The sequence below is a fragment of the Ptychodera flava genome, chromosome 11, assembly GCF_041260155.1.
Source record: "Ptychodera flava strain L36383 chromosome 11, AS_Pfla_20210202, whole genome shotgun sequence".
NCBI lineage: Eukaryota > Metazoa > Hemichordata > Enteropneusta > Ptychoderidae > Ptychodera > Ptychodera flava.
The window spans coordinates 16,238,339-16,265,581 of record NC_091938.1 but is presented as its reverse complement, the minus strand read 5'-3'; the positions used below and the strand labels follow the sequence as shown (position 1 = coordinate 16,265,581).

At 39.0% G+C, this 27,243-nt stretch overlaps 2 protein-coding genes across 2 annotated transcripts in view; one reads left to right on the top strand and one right to left on the bottom strand.

The window, feature by feature from the left end:
* LOC139143637 (progressive ankylosis protein homolog B-like) overlaps positions 1–27,243 on the top strand; it is an 89,073-nt gene that overhangs the window by 30,140 nt on the left and 31,690 nt on the right. The gene's annotated exons all lie outside the window — the stretch shown is intronic.
* LOC139143639 (progressive ankylosis protein homolog B-like) overlaps positions 1–27,243 on the bottom strand; it is a 55,341-nt gene that overhangs the window by 14,606 nt on the left and 13,492 nt on the right. The window contains exons 2-4 of the mRNA XM_070714134.1: positions 16,150–16,937; positions 3,197–3,410; positions 2,454–2,572 (exon numbers count right to left, since the gene is read on the bottom strand). Coding sequence (XP_070570235.1) covers positions 2,454–2,572; positions 3,197–3,311 — 234 coding nt within the window. The 5' untranslated portion in view covers positions 3,312–3,410; positions 16,150–16,937. The remainder of the gene's footprint in view (positions 1–2,453; positions 2,573–3,196; positions 3,411–16,149; positions 16,938–27,243) is intronic.

Genomic DNA, 27,243 nt, shown 5'->3' with positions numbered 1-27,243 from the left:
CAGACTGTCGCAAAGAAACTTGACATGAATATTCTCGAATCATTTTCGCATGGATGGGGCATATTTGAGACAAAGAATTGAAAGTTTACAGTAGTTCAGTGGTGATTAAACACGTACCGAGCGTGAATTTCCTCCAGGAAGCAGACATCGCCATCTTGAAAAAAAAACGCCCTAGTGTGGCCACCTGCTGACACTATTTTAGTGGCCAACTATCTCTATGGGATCCAGTTATCAATTACAGGATTTTCCCCGTCCACGGCTGGTTTTCAGTGGTCCACGGCGTGTTTTCCATTCCCCACCCGTATTTCATTGCTACCCATGGTGACGTATTGATGTATCGTTCAAAGCGATGACTGACAGCAAGAAAAACTATTAGTTTATAAAACTTTTGACAACAAATACCATATATCAGATCTTCAAAATATGGAGAAACAAGTAAATATATTTAGGGATTGTCGTAAAAATTGGTGAAAACAACCATATCAACCAAAATTCTGCTTTTACTTCTTTCATTATCGATAACATACAAAAACTAACAAAATGTCTAGGTGATGTTTAAATGAAATTGCCGTCCTCTTTAAGTGTATAATAAATTTTAGGCCCATTCTTCCTTTAAGACAGAACGCACCTCGGGGACAGAAATTCGGGCCTTCAAATTTATCAATTTTATTCTAACCTACACTTGTGGGGGCTCATTTTGAAGCTCTTGGCAAAAGAAAAGCTTCACCGTCTTAGATTTTCAAAAATCGAAAATTTTATTTTTCCCATAGAGTTAACACAGGGATGGCGGCCATTTTGAATTTCAAATATCGAGAAATCGCAAGTTATATGTCTCTCTAGTACCAAAGTTTGCACGGTGACCCCTGATTTTTATTCTTGCTTTGGTAAGAGAATGGTTGAAAGTTTCACTGAGGAAAGTTTGAGCAAAAGTTTAAGTCTTTCACTTCGAGGTGCATATTACTTTAAGACAAATTTCACAGCCCCATGGTAGTTTTTTTACAGCCCAAATCTTCAAAGTGTCAGTATGTAAGGGACTGGTAAGTTTCTTCAGCCTGGGGGGGGGGGGCGGTGGATTCATGGGGGGGGTCACTCTGTTTTTGACTTTGGTGATAGGGTGGTCACCATGTTTTTGGGCGCATAACTTTAATAATCAGACATAGTTTTCAGCACGCCCAACTTTAACATATCAGGCATACATATATCAGAGATATCTGTATGTTCAATATTTTTCAGCATGCTCTTTGAGCGCATTACTTTAATATATCAGACATTTTTCAGCACGCCCTTCCTGTGTATGACTTTAATATACAAGACATATATATCAGAGATATCAGGATGTTTCATATTTTTCTCCGCGCCCTTCGGGCGCCATACTTTAATAAATCAGAGATATATGCCAGAGATATCTTGATGTTTGCTAAGTGAAAGTGTACCATTATGAAATCTGCATTTCATATGAAAAGCATGACAAATTCCTGATACTTTTCTGTTCTCTTCATGAGAATTCAGTATGAGAAAGCAACATGCACTAATATTTCACAATGTATATTTGATACAGTGACTTACTTTAGAGATAGAAAAATGACAAGATATCTTTTGTTCTCATTGATGCAACTTTTTTCCTTTGTGTCTCAGGTTTTCTGTAGAATGATGCTTTTTTATGACCAAAATAACAGTTAAAAAGACAGTTTTTGTCATTATTAGCTGTGCTTTTATGGTTTCAATGTTACAAGAAAAGGTCATCTCAGACACTGCACACATCAGATTTGGCTAAAATGCCTCTCTATGGCTCCTCAGGTAATTTAATTGGATGGCTGGCAAGACTTAACACCCATCAAAATTTTTGATTTACTGCTTTTTCCTCTTTGATATTAATGATTGACATCCATTTCTGTTCAGGACATCTGGTTAAGCATAGAATGTGTGAAATACATTCACAGCTCATTCAAAATGTACTGTATTCAAACTATAAGATTGACACTTTGAAATTTCTATGTTACAACTGACATGTCAACAATTTCATTAAAACACAGAATGACTGTTAAAATATAAATGTATGTAAAATATAAAATATATATATAAAATATATAAAATATATATATATATATATATATATATATATATATATATATATATATATATATATATATATATATATATATATATATATATATATATAATTTATGTCCACCTTTTGTTTTACAGTTGTCGTGTGCGGGGGGGGGGTCACCCTGTTTTCGAAATTTGGGATGGGGGGGTCACCCTGTTTTCAAAATTTGGAATAGGGGGGGTCAGCCACTTTTTGACGTCGGCAAAAAATAATCCACCGCCCTCCCCCCCCAGGCCGAAGAAACTGACCAGTCCCTAACCGCCGAGCTGTCGACACTTGCATTGCATTATTATTCATCGCACAAAGACAACCAACCGATCATGAAGGCAGTTCATATACTTACCGTTCCGTCGAGGAGCGGATACAAACAAATATAAAGAATGAACTGTTTTGTTGTTATTCCAACGTCTGCCTCAACATTGTGTAACTTGTCCACGACATAGTAGCCGAGTTTCGTGAAACCTTAAGGAAAATAATGATCAAACGATAGTACCTCTCCTTCCTTCAGCAATATACAGCATGCAGCAGCCGTTGTCACCCTCTCAACCTCCAGTCTTTCGAAACAATGTACACGAAAAGATTTGGCAAATGAGACGTCAATCTCGAACTTGTCATGGTTATTGTTGTTGTTGTTACATAATCAAGATCATGCTCGCTTATTTTCAGCATTGATTAGCGTTCAGGAATTTTGATTATCCTCACTCATCAAGGGCATTTCTGAAGCAGGTAACTTAACTTATGTGCTCCTTTCGAACCGAATTCTTTCTGTCATCATATGTAGAACAGAGAGAGAGAGAGAGAGAGAGAGAGAGAGAGAGAGAGAGAGAGAGAGATATATTGTATTTTGATGTCCTTGTCAACAGTGGACAAAATATTTCCAACAATATACAACAAAGAACCGAATACGATTTAAATAGGGGATAGCTCAAGTGCATATTTGCACTGGATGTGTTGAGGTCGCCTTTGGTTTTTGGCCTCCCTTCCTCAACATCTGGAGGAAATTACGTGTTCTCCCTCAACACCATATTCGGCGAGCTGGCAGATCCTCAAACGGATTTAGGTGTATAAAGTGTTAAAATTACTTACCTATAAGAAGTGAAAAGAGCAGAATTGATGCATATACACCCGCTAGGCATCCGAATGTCACTAAGCCGTCACGTCTACTCTGCACTAGCACCAACGCAGCCTGTTTGATCTCCATTATTGGCCAAAGGGCAGCAGTTAACAGATTGTAGCCAATCCCGAAACCAGCGAGAACAACCGTAGAATTTTCAGCCGACGTTAGGCCACGGGCCAAGGCCTGCGTAAGAATAGATAAAGAATCACAAAGAACGCCACAAGAAAGTCTCTCGGGTCTTAAGAAATACATATCCCTAATTTGTAAGAAAAACATACCAAAGGGGTTCCGGTCTTGGCAGAGAGACGCACCACCCGGGCGCACGGGTGGCGGGGTTAAAATCGTAAAAGTCAAAACCAGCCCGTAAAAGGCATGAATCCCGTCTGAAAACACCACAGCTATGGACCCACAGCTACACTAATGCCAGAACACAGGCTGCCAGTTAATGACCTCTTTCAAGTAAGGGGAGAACCATTTGATTTTTTTTGGGGGGGGGGGGGTATGGAGGAAATGGGTATGGGAGCACATTTTTTTTTCCTGTCACAGTGACAGCAATTTTTTTTTCTACTGTCAGAGCTGCATCAATTTTTTTTTTCAAATGGAGTAGCAATGCAATTTTTTTTCTTTGTCATCAAGTTTGTGATGCGTTGTATATAAGGGAGCCGTCATTATTTACGCCTAAAACTCAGAAATTTCAGTGACACCCCCCGTCAACCATGATGAATTTGAGTAACTCCCCTCTCTAACTCTGAAATTTTGACTGATCCCCCCCCCACTTAGAAAAGTTAAATACAAATACATGTATTTGTAAAATTTACAAAATACAGCAATTTAACAGTAAAGACCTTTCAAATCCTGATGTACTCTGCTAGACTATCATCAGTTATCTCATGATGGTTCAAAAAAGGTGAACCCATCAAAATGAAATTGCAAGTCACAATAAATAAAGATATAGAAGCTCACGCAGTATCTAACCATATAGTATATTGTTTAATTTGGATGGGTATTATGACAAGGTTTTCACTAGGATATCTGACCGGGCAGAATTTTAAAGTATAGGGAGAGAACACGTGAGAAGCTTAGGGGGAAAGCGTCACAGGGGCTTTCCCCTATCTTGCATGCAAAGTTTAAGATATTGATGTGTGCAATGGTGCAGTCTGGTGCGATCTGAGAGGTGTTTTTTAATTTTTTTACTAAGTGAAACTGTTAGAACACCCCAAGGGGGAGAGCACGAGAGGGGGTTTCCCCCTCTCGTATTGGAAATTTTGGGAAATTGATGTGTTTAATGGTGCAATCTGAGAGGAGTTTCAGGTTATTTTGCATTTGGTAAAACTGTTTGAAAATGACATTGAACACTGCAATATTTTTTTACATTTTATGCATGATCAGTGTTTGTGTCACAATATTCAACAACCAAACAATGACAATACAATTTGTGAAAAACAGTTCTGTTTGCCAGAGACTTAAGATAAATAAATATACAGGAACGGAAAATTTGTGACCTTCTTGTGTCATTTCTCCAGCTGCCAGCTTCTAATGAAAAGCATGAATATGGTATGTTTAACTGTCAAAATGGTCATTGAACTGAGGTAAATGAAAACATGTTTCTGTGATAATAAAGGATGAATTCACAACAGTTCAGTTTTGTCCTAGATCCTGTGAAAATTTTGAGAAATTGATGTGCGCCACGGTGCAGTGTAGTGCAATCCGATAGGTATTTTAAATTTGTCTTTTACCAGTAACACTGTTAGAAGAGCCAAGGGGGGGGGAGAGCACGAGAGGGGGTGCCCCCCTCTCGCATTGAAAATTTTGAGAAATGGATGTGTGCAATGGTGCAATCTGAGATGTGTTTCAATTTATTTCGCCAAAATAAATTGAGTAACCCGTCCCCCTTCTTCCTCTCCACATTTTGAGTAACGCCCCCTGAAGTTTTCAATAATTTCATTACATTTGTTGTTCCTCAATTTTTCATTGTCAACTTGTACATCTTCCTAATATATTTATATTGAGAGAATACTATATTGATTTTAACACTAGTTTATTGACTCCTGTCTTGTGTTTTAAAATTTTCACAATTTACAGAAGTCAAAAAGTCCCCTTTAGATAGTGCCTATGCCATTGAGATATTGCAACAGAAATCCTGAAATATGATTTCTTGGGTCAGGAAAGGGAAGGAAAACATTGAGTGCACTGAGGTGTAAGTAGACCTATGTAGTGCATGCTTATATCATAAGTGCTGGGGAAAAAACATAAGAATTGCTTGTGGTAAAAACATTTGCGCCGCCTATGGCGGCGCGCCGGCAAAGAATACATGAGAATAGGGTTTCCAAATTTTGCTAATTTCTGGTGCATTGTGACAATTTTTTTTTTCACTTCTGTCTGTTATGACAATTTTTTTTTTCTCAGGCCATGGCATGATCAATTTTTTTTTCTTCTATCTCACCTGGCGACAATTTTTTTTTTCTCAAAATCCTCCATACCCCCCCCCCAGAAATCAAATGGTGTTCCCCTAAACAGAAAAGCAATATGGCTGGTGTCTTTCCTAAGACCAGAGAGACTGTCGTGTTTTTCTAACCAATGATTATATGATTCGGCAACTTTAATGTCTGGCTTATCAACACATACTGTGTGCCTTTAGAAGAAAACGTGTGTGATGAACATACAATTGTTCACAGCCCAGCTACAGGGGTAGAGTTGACTTTTCAGATCCTCAGATTCAGATCATCAGATCTCAGACCTCAGATCCTATAACTTCAGACGCAGATTCGGAATTAAAATTTCGCAACTTTCAAAGTTTGATGAAATATACTGATAAATAAAATATAATTTAGATTTGAAAAGGCTTTAGAAATTGTTTTATTTCTATCTTAAATCTTGAACTTAAAAACTTCGATCTCAGAATCAGAACGTCATCAGTGGAAGACAGGATGCGCACTGATTCCACTTGTTATGTCATCTCGTGAAAGTTCCCTCTATAGTCAATACATAGAGATAATTACACTAGCGATCGGACGATCAAGACCGCGAAGATCATGTAAATACTGGCTTTCGACAGTGCGTATTTTACCACGGTAATCGTTCGTAATATTGATGGCGAGGGAATATAACTAATCCATGTTGGAGGCCAGTGACTCCAGGCTAAATCAGAATTCAGGAGTCGGAAACCGGAGTCGGAAGAAGCAAGTTATCTAATCTGTAATTGTAGACCCGTGTTCGTTGAAAGTTGTTAATCGAAAACGTTTATGTAAACTTTTTTTGTGTTTTCATACCTGCCTTGTGCACATATTTAAATTATTATTAGCTCACGTGTGTAAACACGTGGGCTAATGTCATAGCGATGTCTGTCTGTCTGTCCGTGTGTGTGTGTGTCAGTGTGTGTGTGTCTGTCTGTCTGTCTGTTTACACGATAACTCAAAAACTCCTGAACAGATTCAAGTCAGATTTAGTACACAGGTACCATATGCTACTTGCAAGAACTGATTAGATTTTGGGGAGTGTGGCTTGCATATCAATGAAGTTATGCAATATCATTTTTTTCCATACAATGGTTTCCCTTTGGAGACGGTAATGACAGTGTAGACATATATCAAGAAATACTGCACAAAATTTCATGAAACTTTTCACAGATGACAATCTCAGAACATTATGATGATACTGTGAGTGTCATGTCAATTATCTGCTCATTTGCATATTTAATGAACTTTTGTTATTAGTGACATAACTCTGAAATTCCTGCACCAAACTTGATGATACGTGCAACAAATATTGATCTGATATATCTAATTGTACTTAGAAGCATTGGGCAGTGTCAAGTTAATAAATAGCTAATTTGCATATTTTATGAAGATTTATTAGTAGTCATATAACTCCCATATAACTGCACCAAATGTGATGATTTCTCTTGCAGATACTGATCCGACTGATATCTAACTATGGTGTAAAGCACTTAGAGTTGTCAAGTTAATTAAGCGTTCATTTGCATATTTAATGAACGTTTTAATTAGGTATATAGCTCTGAAATTACGGCGCCCAAGTCAGTTAAAGCAGATACTGATATTGAACTGATAAATAACTAATTGTACTGACAAGCATCTGGCAGTGTCAAGTTAACAAATAGCTCATTTGCATATTTTATGAAGTTTTGTAATTAGTCATATAACTCCCAAAATAATTGCACCAAATGTGATGAAATCTGCTGCAGATACTGATCTGACAGATATCTAATTGTGGTGTAAAGCATTTAGTTGTGTGAAGTTAATTAAGGGTTCATTTGCATATTTAATGAACTTTTTAATTAGTGATATTACTCCAAAATTACAGCATTACATTTGATGAAACTTGCTACAGATATTGATCTGATAAATATTTAATTGTACTGAGAAGCATTGGGCGTGTCAAGTTAATAATTAGCTCATTTACATATTAAATATAAAGTTTTGTAATTAGTGATTTAACTCTGAGAGTACTGTGCGAAAGTTGATGAAACCTGCTACATATAATGATATAACAGAAGTAGTAGGGTTTTCTTGTTATCTGTGATAAATAATTGTCTACCTTTATCTGAAAATAGCTACACAGAGGAGTTGGAAATCCCCTCCCTGAAGCCGCCGAAGGCCTTCGGAATGCCTATCCCGTAGCCATAGCAAACCTTCTGAAAGGGCAGTGATGCATATAAGCCTATTGTGCCCTTCGGAACGAAGCATACGCAGTACATTGTGCAAGTCTGGGTGACCTATATATGACTTGGTGGGGGAATTCCCTATCCATTCCGGCAGGGGGTATTGCAACTTTCACACAAAAAAGTATTGCAATAGTGTTCCAAAGGGAGACCATTGGTCCTTATTTTCCATGCTACCAGAGCCACATTCTAGCTCTTCTGGCTACATGGAAGAATGGTACACCCCATTCTGAATGCTACGGAGGCCCTACGGAGTCATTCCTCTAGCTACATATAAGTATACATAATTTTATTTATTATCCCTATGGAGTCTGTCTGCAATGTCTTGTGCAATACCCTTCAGAACCGTTCCGATAGGGCTTCAGAACTGTTGTGATAGGCTGTCGCTTAGCAGCCTGTGATGTCATGACATAGGTCTAATATTCTGTAGCTTTCCCTTCTGAACGCTACAGAGTTTTTCTGAACTCAGGAGTCAACTTTCAGCTCACAAGATAGATAAAATTTTAGAAATTTCCTCTGAACTTAATATGTCCGGGAAGATCATTAGTTTAAATAGTATGAGACGTTTTAGATGAATTGTGTACTTATATCCAAAGTGTAAGTGGTTGTATCTTTTTTAAAAATTAAATGTTGTTAATTTCTATACTACTACGAGCAACAATATCTAAATCCTTTTTGTCTTTATCTATGGTTATGATAATATCGCAAGGTGTTCGTGAATCTGTTTTTATAGCGATACTTCTGACTAGGTCGTCAAACTTGTCTCCTGTACCTATTTTTATGCATCTAATAAAAACTGTGCCATGTTGAAGTATTTTCATATTGTCTGTCATCTGTTGATTGGCCATCCGTAACGTTCATTCAGCTGTCTCATCTCCCACACTCTTTAGACCCAGTTTCTTCGAAGTTGTGTCCCAAAATAATCTTACTGGGACCCCGCTAGCTGTATATGAACAATAATTCTCCCCCTCGTTTATCCACCTTCGCAGTGTATTATCTGACGACATTATTGTATTAAGAGGACTAATTTTAAGGTGAATCAGTATACCGAGTAGTATGATGTATGGATTATTAGGCTTAAGCCAACGGCGAAAATCTAGCAACTTATATTTGTTATCATTGCTGTCGAAATAAATCACATTTGGAGTCCCCGTCGGTTCATCAACCCCACCTGCAATTACACTATCCTATATATCCAAGATGTTACGCAGTACATTATAAGGCCTAAATTTCTGACTAGGCCCATCCCATGTCAGAGCAAAGGGAGTGAGATCATTTTTAATCTTCGTAGCATCTACACTTTCATCTACATCTTTCAGTTCAGAAAACTCTACAGCGTGTTCATGTTTCTGTACAATGGCAGTGGCTAAAACAAAATGTTTTTCTCTACCTTTATATATTGAAGGACATAATCTTTATTATGGTTACCTGCTATCTTAGTATTATTGTTAACTTTAACATCACTAAGATCTTCGAGCTCAAGATTTAGTCCATGATTTACACCTAGACCATAGTTACTAGTGCCTGACATGATCCTCACGGTATGGGAGTATATACAGTGAAAAAACAATAATACCTTGTAATATACAAAACTCAAGGATGATCATTTGGATTGAAAGCAAACAAGCGAACCCGTTACTGTTAATTTCAACCCCAGCATTGACACAACACAGTTTACTAAAATAAGACCGCTAGAATGCACACTTTACAATTCATGGCATAACATAACATCATCGAATAGTATAATAAAATATCAAGAAGACAACCAACCAAAGAAAATCAATACGTCCAGGTAACTACAATATTGATACCCTTAAAAAAGCGATTGCGACGCAGCAGAAAATCAATTTCGAAAAAAGTCTGCCAACAAGTCGCATTTATCTATTAAACTCCGGCTAAAAATGTTAAAGTTTATTTTAATGCCACAGGTAGCTTCGCCGACCTCGTTTGGTTTTCAGATAGGTCAGAGGACAACCCCGTGACAAAAAGTACCATGAGTCCAAAACGAGCGGATTTCATAACAGTCACTAAATATATAGTTTCAGATGCTTTTGATGTGACTGGAAATTACGTTACAAGCGGCTCCCCAAGTCCCCCTTCGGAGCGGTACACACAGGCGAAAATCTGTTTACAAATACTTCCTGTCCGAGATACAAAAGAAATAAGCAAAAAGGTTATCTATGACTTAAAAAGTGGCGACTCCTATTACCATGCCATTGAGAAAGGGCTCAGGATACATGAGTTCAATGCGTATTTGGAAAGGAAAAACATGTGTTTGCAATATGTTATCTATTCTTAGTAAAAAATAAAAAATACATTTAAACCTGAATCCGAAATACAGTATTAACACAGTCTGGAATGTGAGAACGAAGGTAAAATACGGTAGTAGATAATGAATATGAAAATTCTCCTCAATTAAATCTCTTGGACAGCAAATACGTTTATTCTGTCGTTTTCATGTATATTTTACAGTACGTCGCATCCTTCATGAAATGGAGGTTGCACTCCCTGACGATACTGGAGGGATCTTCAAAGCCGGCGACAATCCATACAATCTCGTCCAATATGAACTTCTCTGTACCGAATTTGGAAATATAAGCCCCACGAAGTCCGACTTTTGATATCGTGGCGGCCAAAACTCAGGTCTGGGTTATGGTTATGAATATTACACTAATCGTGGCCCCGTCCGTCAGCCTGCTGCTGTATACAATGGACACGACTTTTTCCTCTCAGCCGACGGAGGCGTTTATTACACACATACAATTTTTGGAAAGACAAAACATGTACTGCCCGACAAAGACAGACCACACTATTATTTCTTCCTAAATGACGGATCGGAGGAAGTGTTGCAGCCAGGACGCGCCCTTGCGACAATGTCCCCAAAATGAAACCCGTAGTCCCGCATTCTTACGTACTGCGGGTCACCTCGGGCGCACTCTTAAGTCCCATTGTTTTGGGTGTAGTCTGCAAGTGATATCTATTATTGACAATGACCTTTGTTTTGCATATTATTTTGAGGTTACACTTACGTACTTTTGGAGCTGGCTATGATTAAAAGTATTTACAACACTGCACTTGGTATCATAATTTGCTTGACTGTAGTTAGTCTGAGCTGTGATTGGCAGCAGATACGGTATACTGCTAAAATTGCCTGAAATTCAAGCATAGCGACGTGGTCTGGATAGCTTGGATTTTGTTCAGTGAAATTAATTTATTACAAAAAAATACAAAATTTGATTGACAACTGACTCATGTTGTCCCCAAAATCTGCAAAATGTCCCCAAAAATAAACGATAGTGGGACATAGTGTCCACTGGTTTAAAATTCCTGGCTGCAACACTGTCGGAGGGGCAATACAATAGTTTCGTCCCTCTGAAGGGAGACATGGAATTAACAAGGCCGGTCTCGCCTGCCTCAATGAAAGTCTTGAAGCCTACGTATATTGCATACTTGGCGCGCAAGCGAATATTAGTGGTACCATAGTGGGCGATATTGGCAGTGCAGAGCAAGTAAGAAAAGAATTCGGCATTCTTCTCAAAGATGAAATTTGTAATACCGACAAAGTAATCAGTTATAGGCGATATCAAGACACAATAATGAATACGGGTGTAAAACTTGATATGGCCGTTTCTTCCAATTTACTTGTCTTGCCGTCTAAAATGGTCATTCTTTCAGGCCCGACAATCACAGGTTACAATAATGAATTGCAATACGCAACAGAAACTATGGTCTTCGGGGTAAATGGAGATATAAACATAGAAATCTGAGAAAGTGGTAAACATGTAATGGATGGGGACGAGGATGGAAATTCACCGACAAATTTACCGTGATTCCTGCAAAAATACCAACGTCCTCATCCGAAACGCCATAGTAAACTATTACAAAGATCTCATCGAAAAGAATGCTCATGACCAGAAGTCTCTCTTCAAAATTGTATCATCAATTTCATCGTCACCAAATAATAATTTGCTTCCGTCCCATACATCTGCATTGGAATTAAGTAACCATTTCAGTGACTTTTTCACTACAAAGATCACAGACATCCTCTCAAGCCGTGATGCTCGAAGCTCATCTGATGACTTTGGTGATATGGAAGTCATTTCTCCAGTATCCATTGATCATTTTCAACCAATATCAGAGGAGAAAATCTCTGTGCTCATCAAGGATTCGCCGAATAAAACATGCAGTTTGGATCCATTTCCAACATCATTTGTCAAGCTGTGTCTTGATAAGCTACTCCTGATTATCACATGGATTGTTAATCTGTCATTGGAATCTGGCTTTTTACCCCATTCTTTGAAGTCTGCAGTCGTCAGGAAGCTCATAAAGAAACCCTGGATCCAGAAATTCTCAAAAACTTCCGTCCAATATCCAATTTACCTTTTCTGTCGAAGGTAATTGAAAAGGTCATTGCTGCTCAGCTGAAAGACTTCTTGAACCAAAACAATCTACTCGATCCACTTCAATCTGCCTACAGACAATATCATAGTGCAGAAACAGCACTCCTTGTTCATAACGACATTCTCACTGCTCTTGACTCTGGACAAATTTTTTTACTGGTGCTATCAAAGGGTCCTCAGGCTCCGATGATGATGATGTTGTTGTTTTTATTATTGTTGTTGTTGTTGTTGTTGATAGTATTTGCAGAAAAGAACAAAGTATGCGCTGCAAAATTCAATACAGCCTAACTATACATGTGCGTTGCAGCCTAACTATACTATGCGTTGCAAATTCAATACAGCCTAACTATACATGTGCGTTGTTGCCTAACTATACATGTGCGTTGCAAATTCAATACAGCCTAACATTACCCAAGGGTTGTCACTTCATTGCCACACACTTTTTTCAATCGCCAAAAATGCACCTAGCAAGCATCGAAATCGGTAAAATTCGACGTAGGGTCAAAGCACATTAGTCCTTCTCAATCATACTCAGACATTTTTACCTCTTGCCGATGAAAAGTCGACAAATCAGCAGGTTTTTCAATGCATCTCGTCGTCTCTTGATTCCAGATTTAAAAGGCCCCGCGAAAGATCTAGTCACGTGGGCGCATTTCAAATCGAACCAATAGCAGAGCTGGATGGGCCCAGCGTGAAAATCCGCAGTAACGTAAGTTTCTCACGTCTTTGGAAAGAACGTTCTCTTGCTATGGGTGAACTGGAACTGTTAAAGTTACCAGAATTTCATACGCAGACGCACGCAGACAGTGTCACCCATAGTCTTCAAAAGACATAAGAAACTTACGTTACTGCCGGATTTTCACGCTGGGCCCATCCAGCTCTGCTATTGGTTCGATTTGAAATGCGCCCACGTGACTAGATCTTTCGCGGGGCCTTTTAAATCTGGAATCAAGAGACGACGAGATGCATTGAAAAACCTGCCGATTTGTCGACTTTTCATCGGCAAGAGGTAAAAATGTCTGAGTATGATTGAGAAGGACTAATGTGCTTTGACCCTACGTCGAATTTTACCGATTTCGATGCTTGCTAGGTGCATTTTTGGCGATTGAAAAAAGTGTGTGGCAATGAAGTGACAACCCTTGGGTAATGTTAGGCTGTATTGAATTTGCAACGCACATGTACCGGTATAGTTAGGCAACAACGCACATGTATAGTTAGGCTGTATTGAATTTGCAACGCATAGTATAGTTAGGCTGCAACGCACATGTATAGTTAGGCTGTATTGAATTTCGCAGCGCATACTTTGTTCTTTTCTGCAAATACTATCAACAACAACAACAACAACAATAATAAAAACAACAACATCATCATCATCGGAGCCTGAGGACCCTTTGGTTATATCGGATCTATCTGCAGCTTTTGATACCATTGATCACAACATACTTTTACAGCGTTTATCAAATCTTGGAATCAAATCTACTCCTCTTCAATGGCTTCGTTCATATCTCACAGACAGATCCCAGTCAGTTACATTAAATGGACAAAGATCACTGCCTCAAATGCTGCGATACGGAGTTCCTCAGGGTCTGTTCTTGGACCTCTCTTGTTTCTAATCTACATATCACCACTCGGACAGCTCATCCACCGCCATAAACTCCAGTTCCATCAATTCACTGATGACAATCAGCTGTACCTGTCTTTCAAGAAATCAAATACCACGTCTGCCGTATCTTCTGTTGAAGAAACTGTTAATGATATTATGAGCTGGATGACACAAAACAAGCTGAAGTTAAACAACTCTAAAACGGATGTCATTTTAATTCGCTCTAAATTTGACCATTCACCAGCGCCTTTCTCTGACATCAACATCTGTTCCAGTGTTATTGAAACCACTTCATTTGCGAGGAACATCGGTGTAATATTTGATGACAACCATACATTCCAACAACATATTGGTGCCACTTGCAGTGCTATTCACTTCCTCCTTCGCAAAATTGGTCGTATCAGAAAGTACTTGTCAAGAGATTCCTGTGCCACCCTCGTCCACGCCGTTATATCTTCAAAGCTTGACTACTGCAATGCTCTATTATATGGCTTGCCCGATACACAATTACAGCGGTTACAACGTGCCCAAAACACAGCAGCTAGAATTGTTACTAAGACCAGGAAATCCGACCACATACTTATGCAACTTCACTGGCTTCCAGTACATCATCGCATTGTATACAAACTTTTGCTGATTACTTACAAAGCCCTAAATGGACAAGCTCCACAATATCTCAGGAATTTAATAACACCTTGTGCCTCATCACGTGTTCTTCGTTCATCTGATAAATGCCTTCTGCACACACCTACATGGAATCTGACTACCTATGGTCGCCGCTCCTTCTCTGAAGCAGCTCCTGTTCTTTGGAACTCTTTGCCCCTGGACATAAAAACCTCTCCTAATGTCAACATTTTCAAAAGACGCTTAAAAACTTACATCTTCCAGAGAGCATTTTCATTGTAACTCTAAGCGCCACTGAACATTGTTTAACTTTGGATATTAGGCGCTATACAAATTTTCTAGATAGATAGATAGATAGATAGATAGATAGATAGATGCTGTGAAGTGGCAGGACGAGCCACCTGACGCCGACACAAGTCAACTCCGTAGCGTTCACCTATCGGAATGCGTTCTGAAGGGAACGGCAGCAGTTGCCAGCGCAGATCCCATTCACGAATTTGGCAACATTGGTTTGTTATCTTTAGCCATATTCATTGCATTTATGTACAGTATATAGATCTGTTCCAAAGGAAATGTACGTGGCCCCACCATTCAACGTGATTGTAACTGGACCGACAAATTCTGGCAAAATGGAGTATCGATGGATCTCCTCACCGGACCTTACCAAGGAAAATTTGAATATGTAGTATTCAGCTAACTTATAATCTACATAAACTGGTACTACATGGTAGTAGTCGTGGCTTGCGGCGTGTCTTCGTATCATCGATAGACGCCCAGTGGCAGGGTGGATCTTGTGGAGATGCCCACCTTGTTCAAAAAAGAGAATAACAACATTTGATACATGCTGACAGTAATCGATGTGCTCAGTAAATATGCATGGGCCAGGCCGGTACGGTCAAAAAAGGCCAATGACACTCTGGAGGTGTTGAAGCACATAATTAAGAAAAGTGAGAGACAACCTGACAAACTGCAGACAGATGAGAGGCAGGAATTTACTAACCAGAAAATGCAGAAATGGCTAGAAAAGACTCTTCTATTCACTGGTTTCACACGTTTAGTGATAAAAAAGCCAGTGTTGTGGAACGATTTAATCGCAAATTTAAGACCGTGATGTGGAAATACTTCACATACAGACAGACACGTGAATCGCTCTCTTTTCTACCACAACTTCTCAAGAACTACAACAACACTGTACACACAAGTATCAAAATGAAACCCGTCGATGTAACAGAGGACAACAATTGGCAGGCAATTTATACTCTTTACGGTCCTGAGTTGGCGGCCGCGGGCGCTACCCCTGAGTTAAAGCTAGGAGAACGGGTCAGAATTACAAAATACAAGACCACTTTCAGGAAAGGATTTACCAAATTGGACAGAGGAGATCTTCATACTTACAGTATATCTTTTAATGAACAACTTGCAGATTATATTTTTACTTTATATAAACAAAGAAATAGCAAGTTATATTTATTATTAGCTACTATTATTATACTGTGATACTTTATCTTTATTGAAGAAAATTTTAATTTATTTTTGTATCACACTTTTATTACCACAAATGTGATGTAAATCCTATATTTACAAGCAAGCAATAAAAAATATTATTATATTACTTACAAAAGTGGTGTACGCAGCTTGACTGGGAACGCCGCTTGTTTACAAGATAATAGACCTGAATGGAGAGGAAATACTCGGCACTTTCTATTCCCATGAGCTATACAGAGTGCCCCTTCGGAATGTGGCGCCGACGAGCTGTGCAGAGTAGAATGAATTCTGAAGACGAAAAAAATCAGAGGAAAGAAATACTACCTGATAAAATGGAAAGGTTATCCAGAAAGTTTCAATAGGGTGGAGCCAGAGGAAAATGTTATTAGAACTACGTAGCGTTTCGAAGGGGGACTTGTGCACCTTCTTGGTACTTACACAGTACTTACGCTAGTTCTTACGAAGTACTTATGAAAGTAATTACGAAAGTTATTCCATAAGTACCACAGAGCAGGTTCTAATTTAAAGAAAGTAGGAGGTGCATTACTATCCCATCCACCCAGCCAGGTATTTATCATGTATTGTTGTAAGTAGTGTTCACTTATTGCATCCTTGCGTGCTGTACGTGGATGAGGTGGTACCCTTTGGGACGCATCGGATCCTCCGGAGCGTTCCCCTGCTGCCTTTGGAACGGGAACGGAAGGGGCACATATTAAGTTTGCAAGATCTTCAAAACAAGTTCTCATGTTGCCTTTAACCGTTCTTTCAAGTCCCCCTTGTTCAGCTTTCCTGAGAAGTTCTGGTCGAAGTACAATGTAGTTAACTGCCATTAGCCATAGACAAGTAACTCCTATCAGAAGCCCTATCGGAACGGTTCCAGCATGGGAGTCTTGACCCTCCTTTGGCATCAGGCCAAGTGCCTGTAAGTCAAACAGAGCATTATAAGCACTTATAGTTTCACAGGCATTAAGAAGTTTGTGTAGGTTCTAGAGTGACACCCTAGGTTATTCCAATTGTTCTTGGCCCGGTGGATAATAAGCTTTTTCAAGTTCTTCCTTCCCAAAACCATCTATTAAAGATCCCTGGCTGCCCCTGCTCCATGCAATTCTGAAGTCAAAAGCATGCGGAAACTCTACGGGACCAACTGTCTCTGTATCAATTGTTAGATTAAGTATATCCTTGAGAACTGGAGACGTAAGGGGAGGATTAATTATCAAACATGGAAGTCTGTAGTCATCACAAATTTCCAAGAAAGTGGGTAGAAACCGCTTATGAATCTCTTCTAGTTCTTTTAAGGCGGACTCGGTTATTTCATATTGTCTTGCTCGAGTCAGAATATTCCCTCTGCAATAATCCCAAGTTACGTCTTTGAATATGATAATGAAACTGGGTAAATCATCAAATGCCAACGAAACGAAATCTTTTTTTCTTGCGGCCGCCTGGCAATCCCTCGGATTCGAGAAAAAGTAAGATGTTGAATTATACTTGAGTCACAAATAACCATCAGGTTTGTGGGAGCCGTTCCCGTTCCGAAGGCCCTAGTGGAGCCGAACGCGATGGCCTGCTTCGCTGACAGGCGGCTTGCTACAGTGACACTTTTTCTTGCCTCATATTGTAAACTAAGAGTATGTTCTATAAAATGGTTCTGAAAATCGGCACTATCCACTCTTCCATCATAAAAGTCGGCAATGGTACGAGAAAAAGTGGCATAAATTCTGGCACATGCAAGAGTGCCCCTTCTGTTTCCTTTCCGAAGGCGATAGGGGAACCGTTCCGATAGGGCCCTTTGGAACAGTTCGGGTGACCAGGAGTCGAGTCGCCGCCTGCGACCAAATTTACTGCATCATAACTCTTACCACTTCCAGTTTGACCATTTATGAATATGAATGACATTTGTAATATCTATATCATAGAATTTTTTTTAATTTTTTGTAAGATGTACTAGGATATGACAATGAGTATCCTTCATATTTCAGATGTGATAGCAATACTTGAAAGTGGCGACAACATTAGATTTACTACACTAGTACAGAAATTTGCAAGAAATTTGCGAGAAATGGACACTCTCTCGCTGTATTGCGAGAAGTAAGCGAGAAAACATACTTTCTTGCAATCAAGCTGCGAGAACTGTGCTTTCTCGCATGCATCTGCGAGAAATTGAATTCTCACAATCAATCAGCGAGAACTATGTTTTCTCGCTCTGCATTTGCGAGAAATTGTGAAATTTTTGTGAAATGCTTACACAGAAGAATACAATTTCTCGCAGATGCAAAGCGAGAAAACAAATTTCTCGCTGACTGATTGCGAGAATTCAGTTTCTGGCAGATGCTGAGCGAGAAAACACAGTTCTGGCCAGTTGTTTGCGAGAAAATTAAATTCTCGCTAAGTTATTGCGAGAAAGTTATGTATTCTCGCTTACTTCTGGCAAAAAGCGAGAAAGTGTCCATTTCTCGTAAATTTCTCGCAAATTTCTGTACTAGTGCTACTAAAGGTGGTAAATATGAATATCCTGTTATATTTGTCGATAATCTACAATTAATTTTTCCAGAACTTAAATATGGTTCCAATAATCCCATCATATGTGACGTAATGTGTGTATCTTGGAATGAAACTCTTCAAACGTTTACCGATCTTGTAGTATCCCGGAGATTAGGTAAAAGATACAATGCAAGCACCGCTCACTCCAAAAATGATTTAACATTTTACTATCCCTCTAAAGTGTATTAGAAGTGAGGCAAAGAAACAAAATATTTTCAATTGTGGTTTAAAAGACTTAACAGTGGCATTTTCGCTACATGAATTGATATAGTTCAACCAACTGGCCGTTGGTCAAAAACAGTAACCTGATTGCCGATTGAATTATTAGCATTTAAACCACGCTTATTTATAAGTAGGAGTATGATTATTGTTACTTTCACCATAGAGATGCTTATTGTTGAGCCTCCACGTGAAGAGGAAGAAGTTGACTTAGGCAGTATATATAATATATATGGAGAATTAAATGATGTAATGAATATTGAGGTGGAATTTGAGGAAAAATTTATCATAGAATAGAAAAATATTTTCATTTAAAAAAAAAATTTAGGATAGTATATATAAATATTATGATGGATGAAAATACTGTTGTTAGGCGTCGCTTTCAAACAGCATTCAACGATGCAGTTTTAGAAAAAGATTAGTTAATCAAGTCGGGGAAATCGCGGAGATCGACATCGAAGGCATGGTCAAAGAAAGCCATTCGGAACGAAAAATGTACCGTGTTTATACAGAAATGCAAGTCAAATTAAAAAATCCAAAAGATCAAAGTGTGCAAACTTGTACATACTATACTAACTATGAAGGTATATACACAAAAGAGGTAGGATCGGATATAAAACAACAATTAATAGAGCGCTACGTCTATATGCTTGATAAAACTGAAGATGTTGAGGGTTCCAGTCTCGTTCTCGAGGAGATACTTAATTTTAAAGTAATTCTAGTAGAAGTTTTGCTGGGGCCGGCAGCTCAGGCTACAGCCCCCCTTCGGAACGGATTCAACTGCCCCAATGGTTAAAAAATAAGCATTGTGTGAGCGATGTATTTCTACCTCATGGTAGCAAGAACTGCTTCAAGTATGCAGTCCTGGCAAGTATAAAGTTAGGTGACACCGAGTTTGGCGAAAAGAAATGTGGTCAGACTAGAAAGAACTTGAAGACGTATGATAAATTTGTGGCCGATTACTGCTGGGATGGAATACCATTTCCTACATCCGCTGATCTGACTGTATTCGAGCACTTCGAGTAGCAAAATCCAGGGGTGAAGTTACAAGTATTTCAGATTCACGAAAATGATCCCGACCCATCCGGCATAACTGTCTTGTACAGTGGAGTCCCTATTGGAATGGAAGGAGCACAGATAGCCAATATCTTACTCATAGTCAGTGCCACTGGCGGAGACCCTTCGGCTCTGCTAGGGGAATGTGGTAGCGAAGGCCACTTCGTACCCATTACTGCATTAAATCGTCTTTATAATTCTCAAAATAATCGTAAGAATGTGCACAGACGGAATTGTATTTGTATGCGTTGTGGGCGAGGTTTTGCGGCAACAGAAGAATTGGAAATACATCAGATGTACTGTGGGACAGACATGGCTCAGCCAGTTTTTCCTAAGGAAGTGTGTTAATTCCAAGGGCATCGGAAAAAAGTAGTCTGCCCCTATGTCATCTATGTAGATACTTAGGCAATTATTGAGAAGGACACAGGCAAGCACATTCCAATTTGTATTTCGTATGTTATGATTGAGCGATGGTCTGGCCATAAGCCGAAAATTTACCATAAAAGAACATTCACGGGCCTCTCCTGTGTTACAGAATTTCTAAAGGATATGAAGAAAAGGGCTGAGATCTATTCGAAATCATACTATTGGAAAGTCATACCAATGAAAGGAGCATCAGACTTGTATTGTGAAGGATGAGCTTTGCACTACTTATTGTGAAGGGTGCCGCCCATCCAGAACCATTCCTATCTACTTTCACAGCCTCAAGGGGTACGATTGTTCTTTTATTTTGAATAAGTTACATGAAATAGATCCTTCGGAACGTGTTGACACTGGAGGGGGTCCAGAGCCCAAAATCATAGCTAAGATGGGCAATGGCGGAATTATGTGTCTTATGAAAACATTTATCTTTAGTGCCTCAATTGTTGTAGCTGGAGAGTGGCTGAATAAGAAGAGGGAGACAGTGAAACGTTTCTTTTCGATAAAGTTTATGGACAGTGCCAAGTTGATGTCTGGATCGCTCGCAAAGTTGGCAAAGACTGTGCCAGAGGATGGATGGGCAGCGGTGCCACTTTCGCATCCATAGATTCAGCGGGCGAAAGATTTCTTCCCATACGAATATTTAGACTCGGTTGACAGACTGGAAGATGAGGAGCTCCCACCGAGACACCAATTTCATAGCAAACTGTCGGACGAGGGATTTCGGAGTCCGAATATGAACATGCATTGCGAGTATAGGACGAAATGGGATGTCAGACGGTAAAAGATTATATGGAATTCTATTGGGAGACGGATGTTCTCCTTCTTGCAAATATATTCGATAGTTTCCGTGACACATGTTTAGAAGCATATAAGCTGGATCCAGCCCACTATATGTCAGCGCCCGGCCTGACATGGGATGCTATGTTACTTTACACAGGTAATTAGTTTAAGCTCATTCAGGATGCTGAGCAGATGACTTTCATACAGACGGGAATTCAAGGTGGTATCAGTCAGTGTAATATTCATTACTTACAGACAAATCATCCAGCTTATGCGGGTGGGAATTTCGATCCAGAGAAGTGTTGTCTGAAATAAAATATCTTGATGCTAACAATCTCTATGGATGGGCATTGAGTCACCGATGACAGTGGGGGATTTCATTGGATGACGAGGGAAGAGTGGTTCCGTCAAACGGCTGGCTGCGCTGGCGCCAGATTCCCACCCTGTTTTCTAGAAGTAGACCTAGAATATCCAGCCGAATTACATGAAGGGCATTCCGACCTACCTCTCGCTCCACATCACTATGAATTTCCGCGCCAGGGCAGTCGACTGATTACAAGTCTAATGGACAGAGAGCGGTATGTCTTACATTACAAGTTACTTGAGTTATACCTTCATATGGGAATGCGGCTGAAAAAGATTCATCGGGCGCTTGCCTTTGAAAAGGCACTGTGTCTCACGGAATATATTGACTGTAACACTAAAATGAGGGCAAAGGGGAAAACTGACTTCGAAAAGAATTTCTATAAGCTGATGAATAATGCAATGTTCGGCAAGACAATAGAACATGTTCGAAAGTACAGAGACTTTAAATTTGTGGCGGGTCATGGTAGTACCAATAGTGGTTGTAAAAAAATTCAGAAGTATTTATAATCCAAAGATGAAACATAACAGTCATAACTAGTGAAGAGGATGGCGATTCCTGCGACAGTGCCCTACTGGAACTGAAAATAGATAAATATGAATACAAAAAGCCAGTTTTCATTGGTGCGGCAGTACTCGAACTTTCTAAGCTGCTTATGTATGACACGCATTACAATTACTTTCGGGAGCGGTTCCCTGGAATACGATTAGCCTACATAGATACTGACAGTTTTATTTATAGTGTGCCTCTCCCCTCCCCAGATGTAACTTCCAATGAAATAGTCCGAGAAGATGTAGAACAGAATGGTGAGGAGTCGATATATGATACTAGTGGGATGAGCTCTGCGATAGCCCCCGATTTTCCAAAGATTAATAAAAAAGTGATAGGTAAATTAACAGATGAATGGAGAACCTATTCTTGATTTTGTTGGCATTCCTTCGAAAGTGTATGCTTTTCGTACACAAACTTCAGAGACGAAAAAAACTTAGGGGATAAAAGATGTCTGTGTTCGTAAACATCTGAACTTGGAAGACTATAAGGATCTGTTTGAAACTGGTGCGTTCCGAAGGAAGGAGACTGAGCGTGCACAATTTGTACAGTTTGTACGGAAAGCCGGAGAAATTCGGAGTGAAAAGCATAGTAAAATCATGATGGCGCCAAATGATATCAAACGTGTGCAGTTATACAATCCAGACACGCACGAATGGCTGACAGAAACATGCCGATAGGACGGAGTTAACTTTCATAATCATTTAGGCCATACAGCCTCATGTATCGCTCGAGTGGAGGACTAAACCCTTCCTGCTTCTGTATTTCTAGTGCCTGATGAAATATGGCGCTAATAAGGTCTGACTCGTTTTCTGTTGTTGCGGCCCTTTCTTGTATTTGTGTAAGCAATTGTTTATATTGAACATAATAATGTTTATATTTTTCCCGTCTCTTTGCTACACCTGTTTTTCTTTGTATTACATCAATAACAACACCTGGTATAGGAGTTAAGGCTAACAGTACTGGTACAGTTGGAATGGCTGCTATGACAGCAGAAGTTACAAGAATTCCCTTAGTCACATACAGAGCCATATCAATTCGCCCCATCAATTTATAACTGCGGCGATATGCAGCGCTAGTTCTTTAGATATAGTGAGCCAATTGTTCAACACTTTCAACAACTGAGATGTGCATTTTTTACCGTATATGTAAGGGATGATGAAAAATAATTGTAGTAATATAGAGAGACAATATGGCAGAAGGAGAAAAAGAGGAAAATATCGATCTCCAGAATTTAGGTGATACAAATTTGGATGATGATGATGCTACTGCTGAAACATCCTTTATCGACGATGATGCCTTTGCAAACCCCGACCCTTTTCTGGATAGTCCGCAGGTGGATCGTTTGACTAAACAGAGAGTAGAACTTGTAAAGCAAATGGTTGAACAATTCTTAAACGAGAATAATATTGCTGATGAAGCAGCACAAACCGAATTGATTAATAATGCTGAGATTAGGGAGGGTGGAAAGCTGTATTATAAAAACCTCAGGCTGTCAAAAAATGTAGGACGTGGATTTGTAACTAAAGTATACAGTCGGGGGGAGGACAGCTATCGCTCTAGAGCAGAGCCTGACTATGTGAGTTCTACATCGCGTTTAGAAGAGGTGTTAAACAATAAAATAACGGTAGAGGATCTGACACCCAACGACATGGGACAAATCAGAGATGAACTGCCATGGCTCTCTTACGGCAAGATGCTAGCGATAATGCACATAAAATACAAGCTTTTGAAAATAAAATTGATGAATGGAACAATCTAAACCCCGAATATAGAGCTATTAATGATGAATTAAAGATTGCGAATATGCGTATTAGTGAGCTTAACAATGAAAGAGTTAAAATAAGGCTATAGAAAAGAGAAGTTGAAAAACAGTTAAAGGAAATTCCTGAAACGAACACCAGAGGAAAAGAAAAAGCTGAAAAACTACTAGCTGAACACTGGGTGAAAACTCTATAACACAGGACAATACAGGCACGTATTTTAGCCTGTATTTAGGGTAAATACATGTAAATAAAGGGCAATACAGAGTAATACAAGAAACACAAATACAAGCCCTGTATTTTTGCCTGTATTTACCTGTATATGCACTCTTACAAATACATTGTAAATACAGGTAAATAAAGGTTATTACAGATTACAAATACAATCTCTATCAATCATGTATTTGCCACGAATGTGTATGGTTTAAATTCATCTATATTCATTCCTGTATTTGGGATGTATTTCAATGGATTGAATTTACCATGTATTATGCCTAGATTTGCCATGAATTTATTAGTCCAAAAGAAACCTGAGTGAACCATTTGGCTAAATGGCTTGACGCATTGTAGAATTGAACATTCACAAGGCATGTGTAGACTTATCCTGCCGAAGCCTTGAGACAGAAACGGACATGTATGACAAAAAAGTGATAACTGATTGTGTTACGTAGATATTTTATCTCAGACAATGAACCTAGCAGTCATCGACACCAGTAAAATGGTTGATTAAAACAACATATGTCAACATATGTCTGAGAAGACGAGTTTTCAAGAGATTTAAGAGTTTTACGTGAATTTCTTACAGTCACGATGAATAAAAGTGACTTTTACGTACGAAGTAATGGGAAAACTTCATATCGTAGAGATGGTTTTATTTAAGTTATAGTGACAATGTATGGGAGGATCGGTGTTACGAAACTGAGATATTTTTGGATTTGAGCATTATTTATTCACGAAGTGAATGCGTATTACGATGTTGCGATTCAAGTTGCCCATTCTTTTTGCATAACTAAGCCCACAGAATTCTTTTGTGATGCTATTCTATTCTTTGCTTCTTTAGAAGTTCAAAAAAGGGGACAGAAACAGATAAATGAGAATTTATGACTATTGTGCCCCTAAAGGGAGCCACACGAGGTAAAAAAAGAACGGGAATATTTAAGTCGTCAATCTCTGAAACTGATGTGAGAAATAGGCGATTATCCCACTCTGCCTCATATAATAACGAATATGCGCAATTACGTTGTAAGGAAATAGTTAAGTTGAATATTTGGCCATCTTTATGCCGTTTAAAACTCGATGTAAAGAAGGAATTTAATATGTAATTTTTCGCTTTTTTAAATACTTTACAACTTATTGTAAATGTATACGACTTCTAACTTTCTTTACACTTTAAGATGTAACTAGTTTATGAATAAAACTGCGGGACGAATTGCTTGAAAGACGGAGAGTGTTACGGAGATATTTTATCTCAGACAAATGTTTATGAACCTAGCGGTCTTGGTAAAATGTACAATTTTTATTCACTTTTCTCAGGCTTGATGTAGCCATCAAGGTACGGGTAGACCTCCATGGTGTAACTAAACTGCAATACAGAAGCCGTAAATTGGCTTCACTCGTTATCAATGTTTGGGGGTACCTCCGGATGCATGCCAGCCGTCATTTTTCACAATGGACACTCATAGCTTGCATTGTTCACGACCGGATGCATACCAGCCGTCATTTTTCACAATGGAGACTCGTAGCTTGCATTGTTCATCACGTTATTTTTTTGAGCATGTCCGTCTTGGAATTGAATGCGTATTACGACGTTGCGATTCAAGTTGCCCATTCTGTTTGCATTACTAAGCTCACGGAATTCTTTTGTGATTTTGGCTTCTTTAGAAGTTCAACAAAAAGGGGCAGAAACAGATAAATGAGAATTTATGATTATTATGCCCCTAAAAAGAGCCGCAAGAGGTGAAAAGGGACTGAAATATTTAGGCCTAAGCCGTCAATCTCTAAACCTGATATGAGAAATCGGCGATTATCCCACTCTGCCTCATATAATAACGAATATGCGCAATTAAGTTGTAAGAAAATAGTTAAGTTGAATATAAGAATAGATGCTATTGCCATAATGAGAAGACAATGTGATGATGACAAAGTAAGGGAAATGGAAAAAAGTGCACTTAATAGCCATCTTTATGCCGTTTAAAGCTCGATGTAAAGAAGGAATTTAATATGTAATTTTTCGCTTTTTTAAATACTTTACAACTTAACTTTACAACTTATTGTAAATGTATTCGACTTCTAACTTTCTTTACACTTTAAGATGTAACTAGTTTATGAATAAAACTGCGGGACGAATTGCTTGAAAGACGGAGAGTGTTACGGAGATATTTTATCTCAGACAAATGTTAATGAACCTAGCGGTTTTGGTAAAATGTACGATTTTTATTCACTTTTCTTAGGCTTGATGTAGCCATCAAGGTACGGGCAGACCTCCATGGTGTAGCTAAACTGCAATACAGAAGCCGTAAATTGGCTTCACTCGTTATCACTGTTTGGGGGTACGTCCGCATGCCAGCCGTCATTTTTTCACGATGGAGACTCATAGCTTGCATTAATATTGTTCATCACATTATATTTTTGAGCCTGTCCGTCTTGGAATTTGGGGCATAGATCGGCAGAATGAAGTATATTTAAACATGGAAAGAGTAGCAGAAAATCTGTTCAGTGATTGGAGATCTGATCATGGGCGTAAAAATGAGGGTTGACTTCAGAATGGATGTAAAAAAAAGAGATGGTTGTGGTCGAAATGACTGTGACTTGGTCACCTTGTCCCAAACCAATGTACGAAGCCACAGTCCCTCCGCCCACGGACGGTCACCAAGCCTTGCTTCTGTGATCATCATTGGCTGTCATAGTTTCACCGGTTTATACTCTCATAGTTTTTACATTTTTACAGAGCCGTTGTCGGTATTATGAAAGAGAAATGTAACGCCACAAGAACCATGACACAATCTATTCACCCTGTCAAATTATTTCACCATGTTTCCACATGTACTGAAAGAATTTTGTCATTAAAAAAACGAAGAAAATATATATGTTTGGCAGGACAGGGATTCACGGGCAGCCAAGGGAATTTGTTCAACCAGGCACGATACACTGAGTGTACGTCACGGTCCCGTGTGTATGGAGGTAAAAAAGCGAACACGCTGACCAGAAATGTTTTAAGGCTATATTGGAGAGAAAATACACATTTCCCAACACAGATTTGTATTATGTTGCTGTAATGTGTTTATACTGTGTCAACCTCAGACCATATTTTGATGTGCCTCTGGACATGCAGTCTGCTCTGTGTGTAGAGTCCCTCCATCACGGATCTGTGCTCTGTGGGAAAACCACCTTGCCACCTAATTTACCACTCTTCCTATTATAATCAATGTATTGTTTTTATTCAACAGGTATCTGTTAATAGATAACGCTCGCTAATTGACTAATCTGTTGACACTAGTAGGTGTTTGACAAGCCCGCAGCCTCCGTGTATTTCAA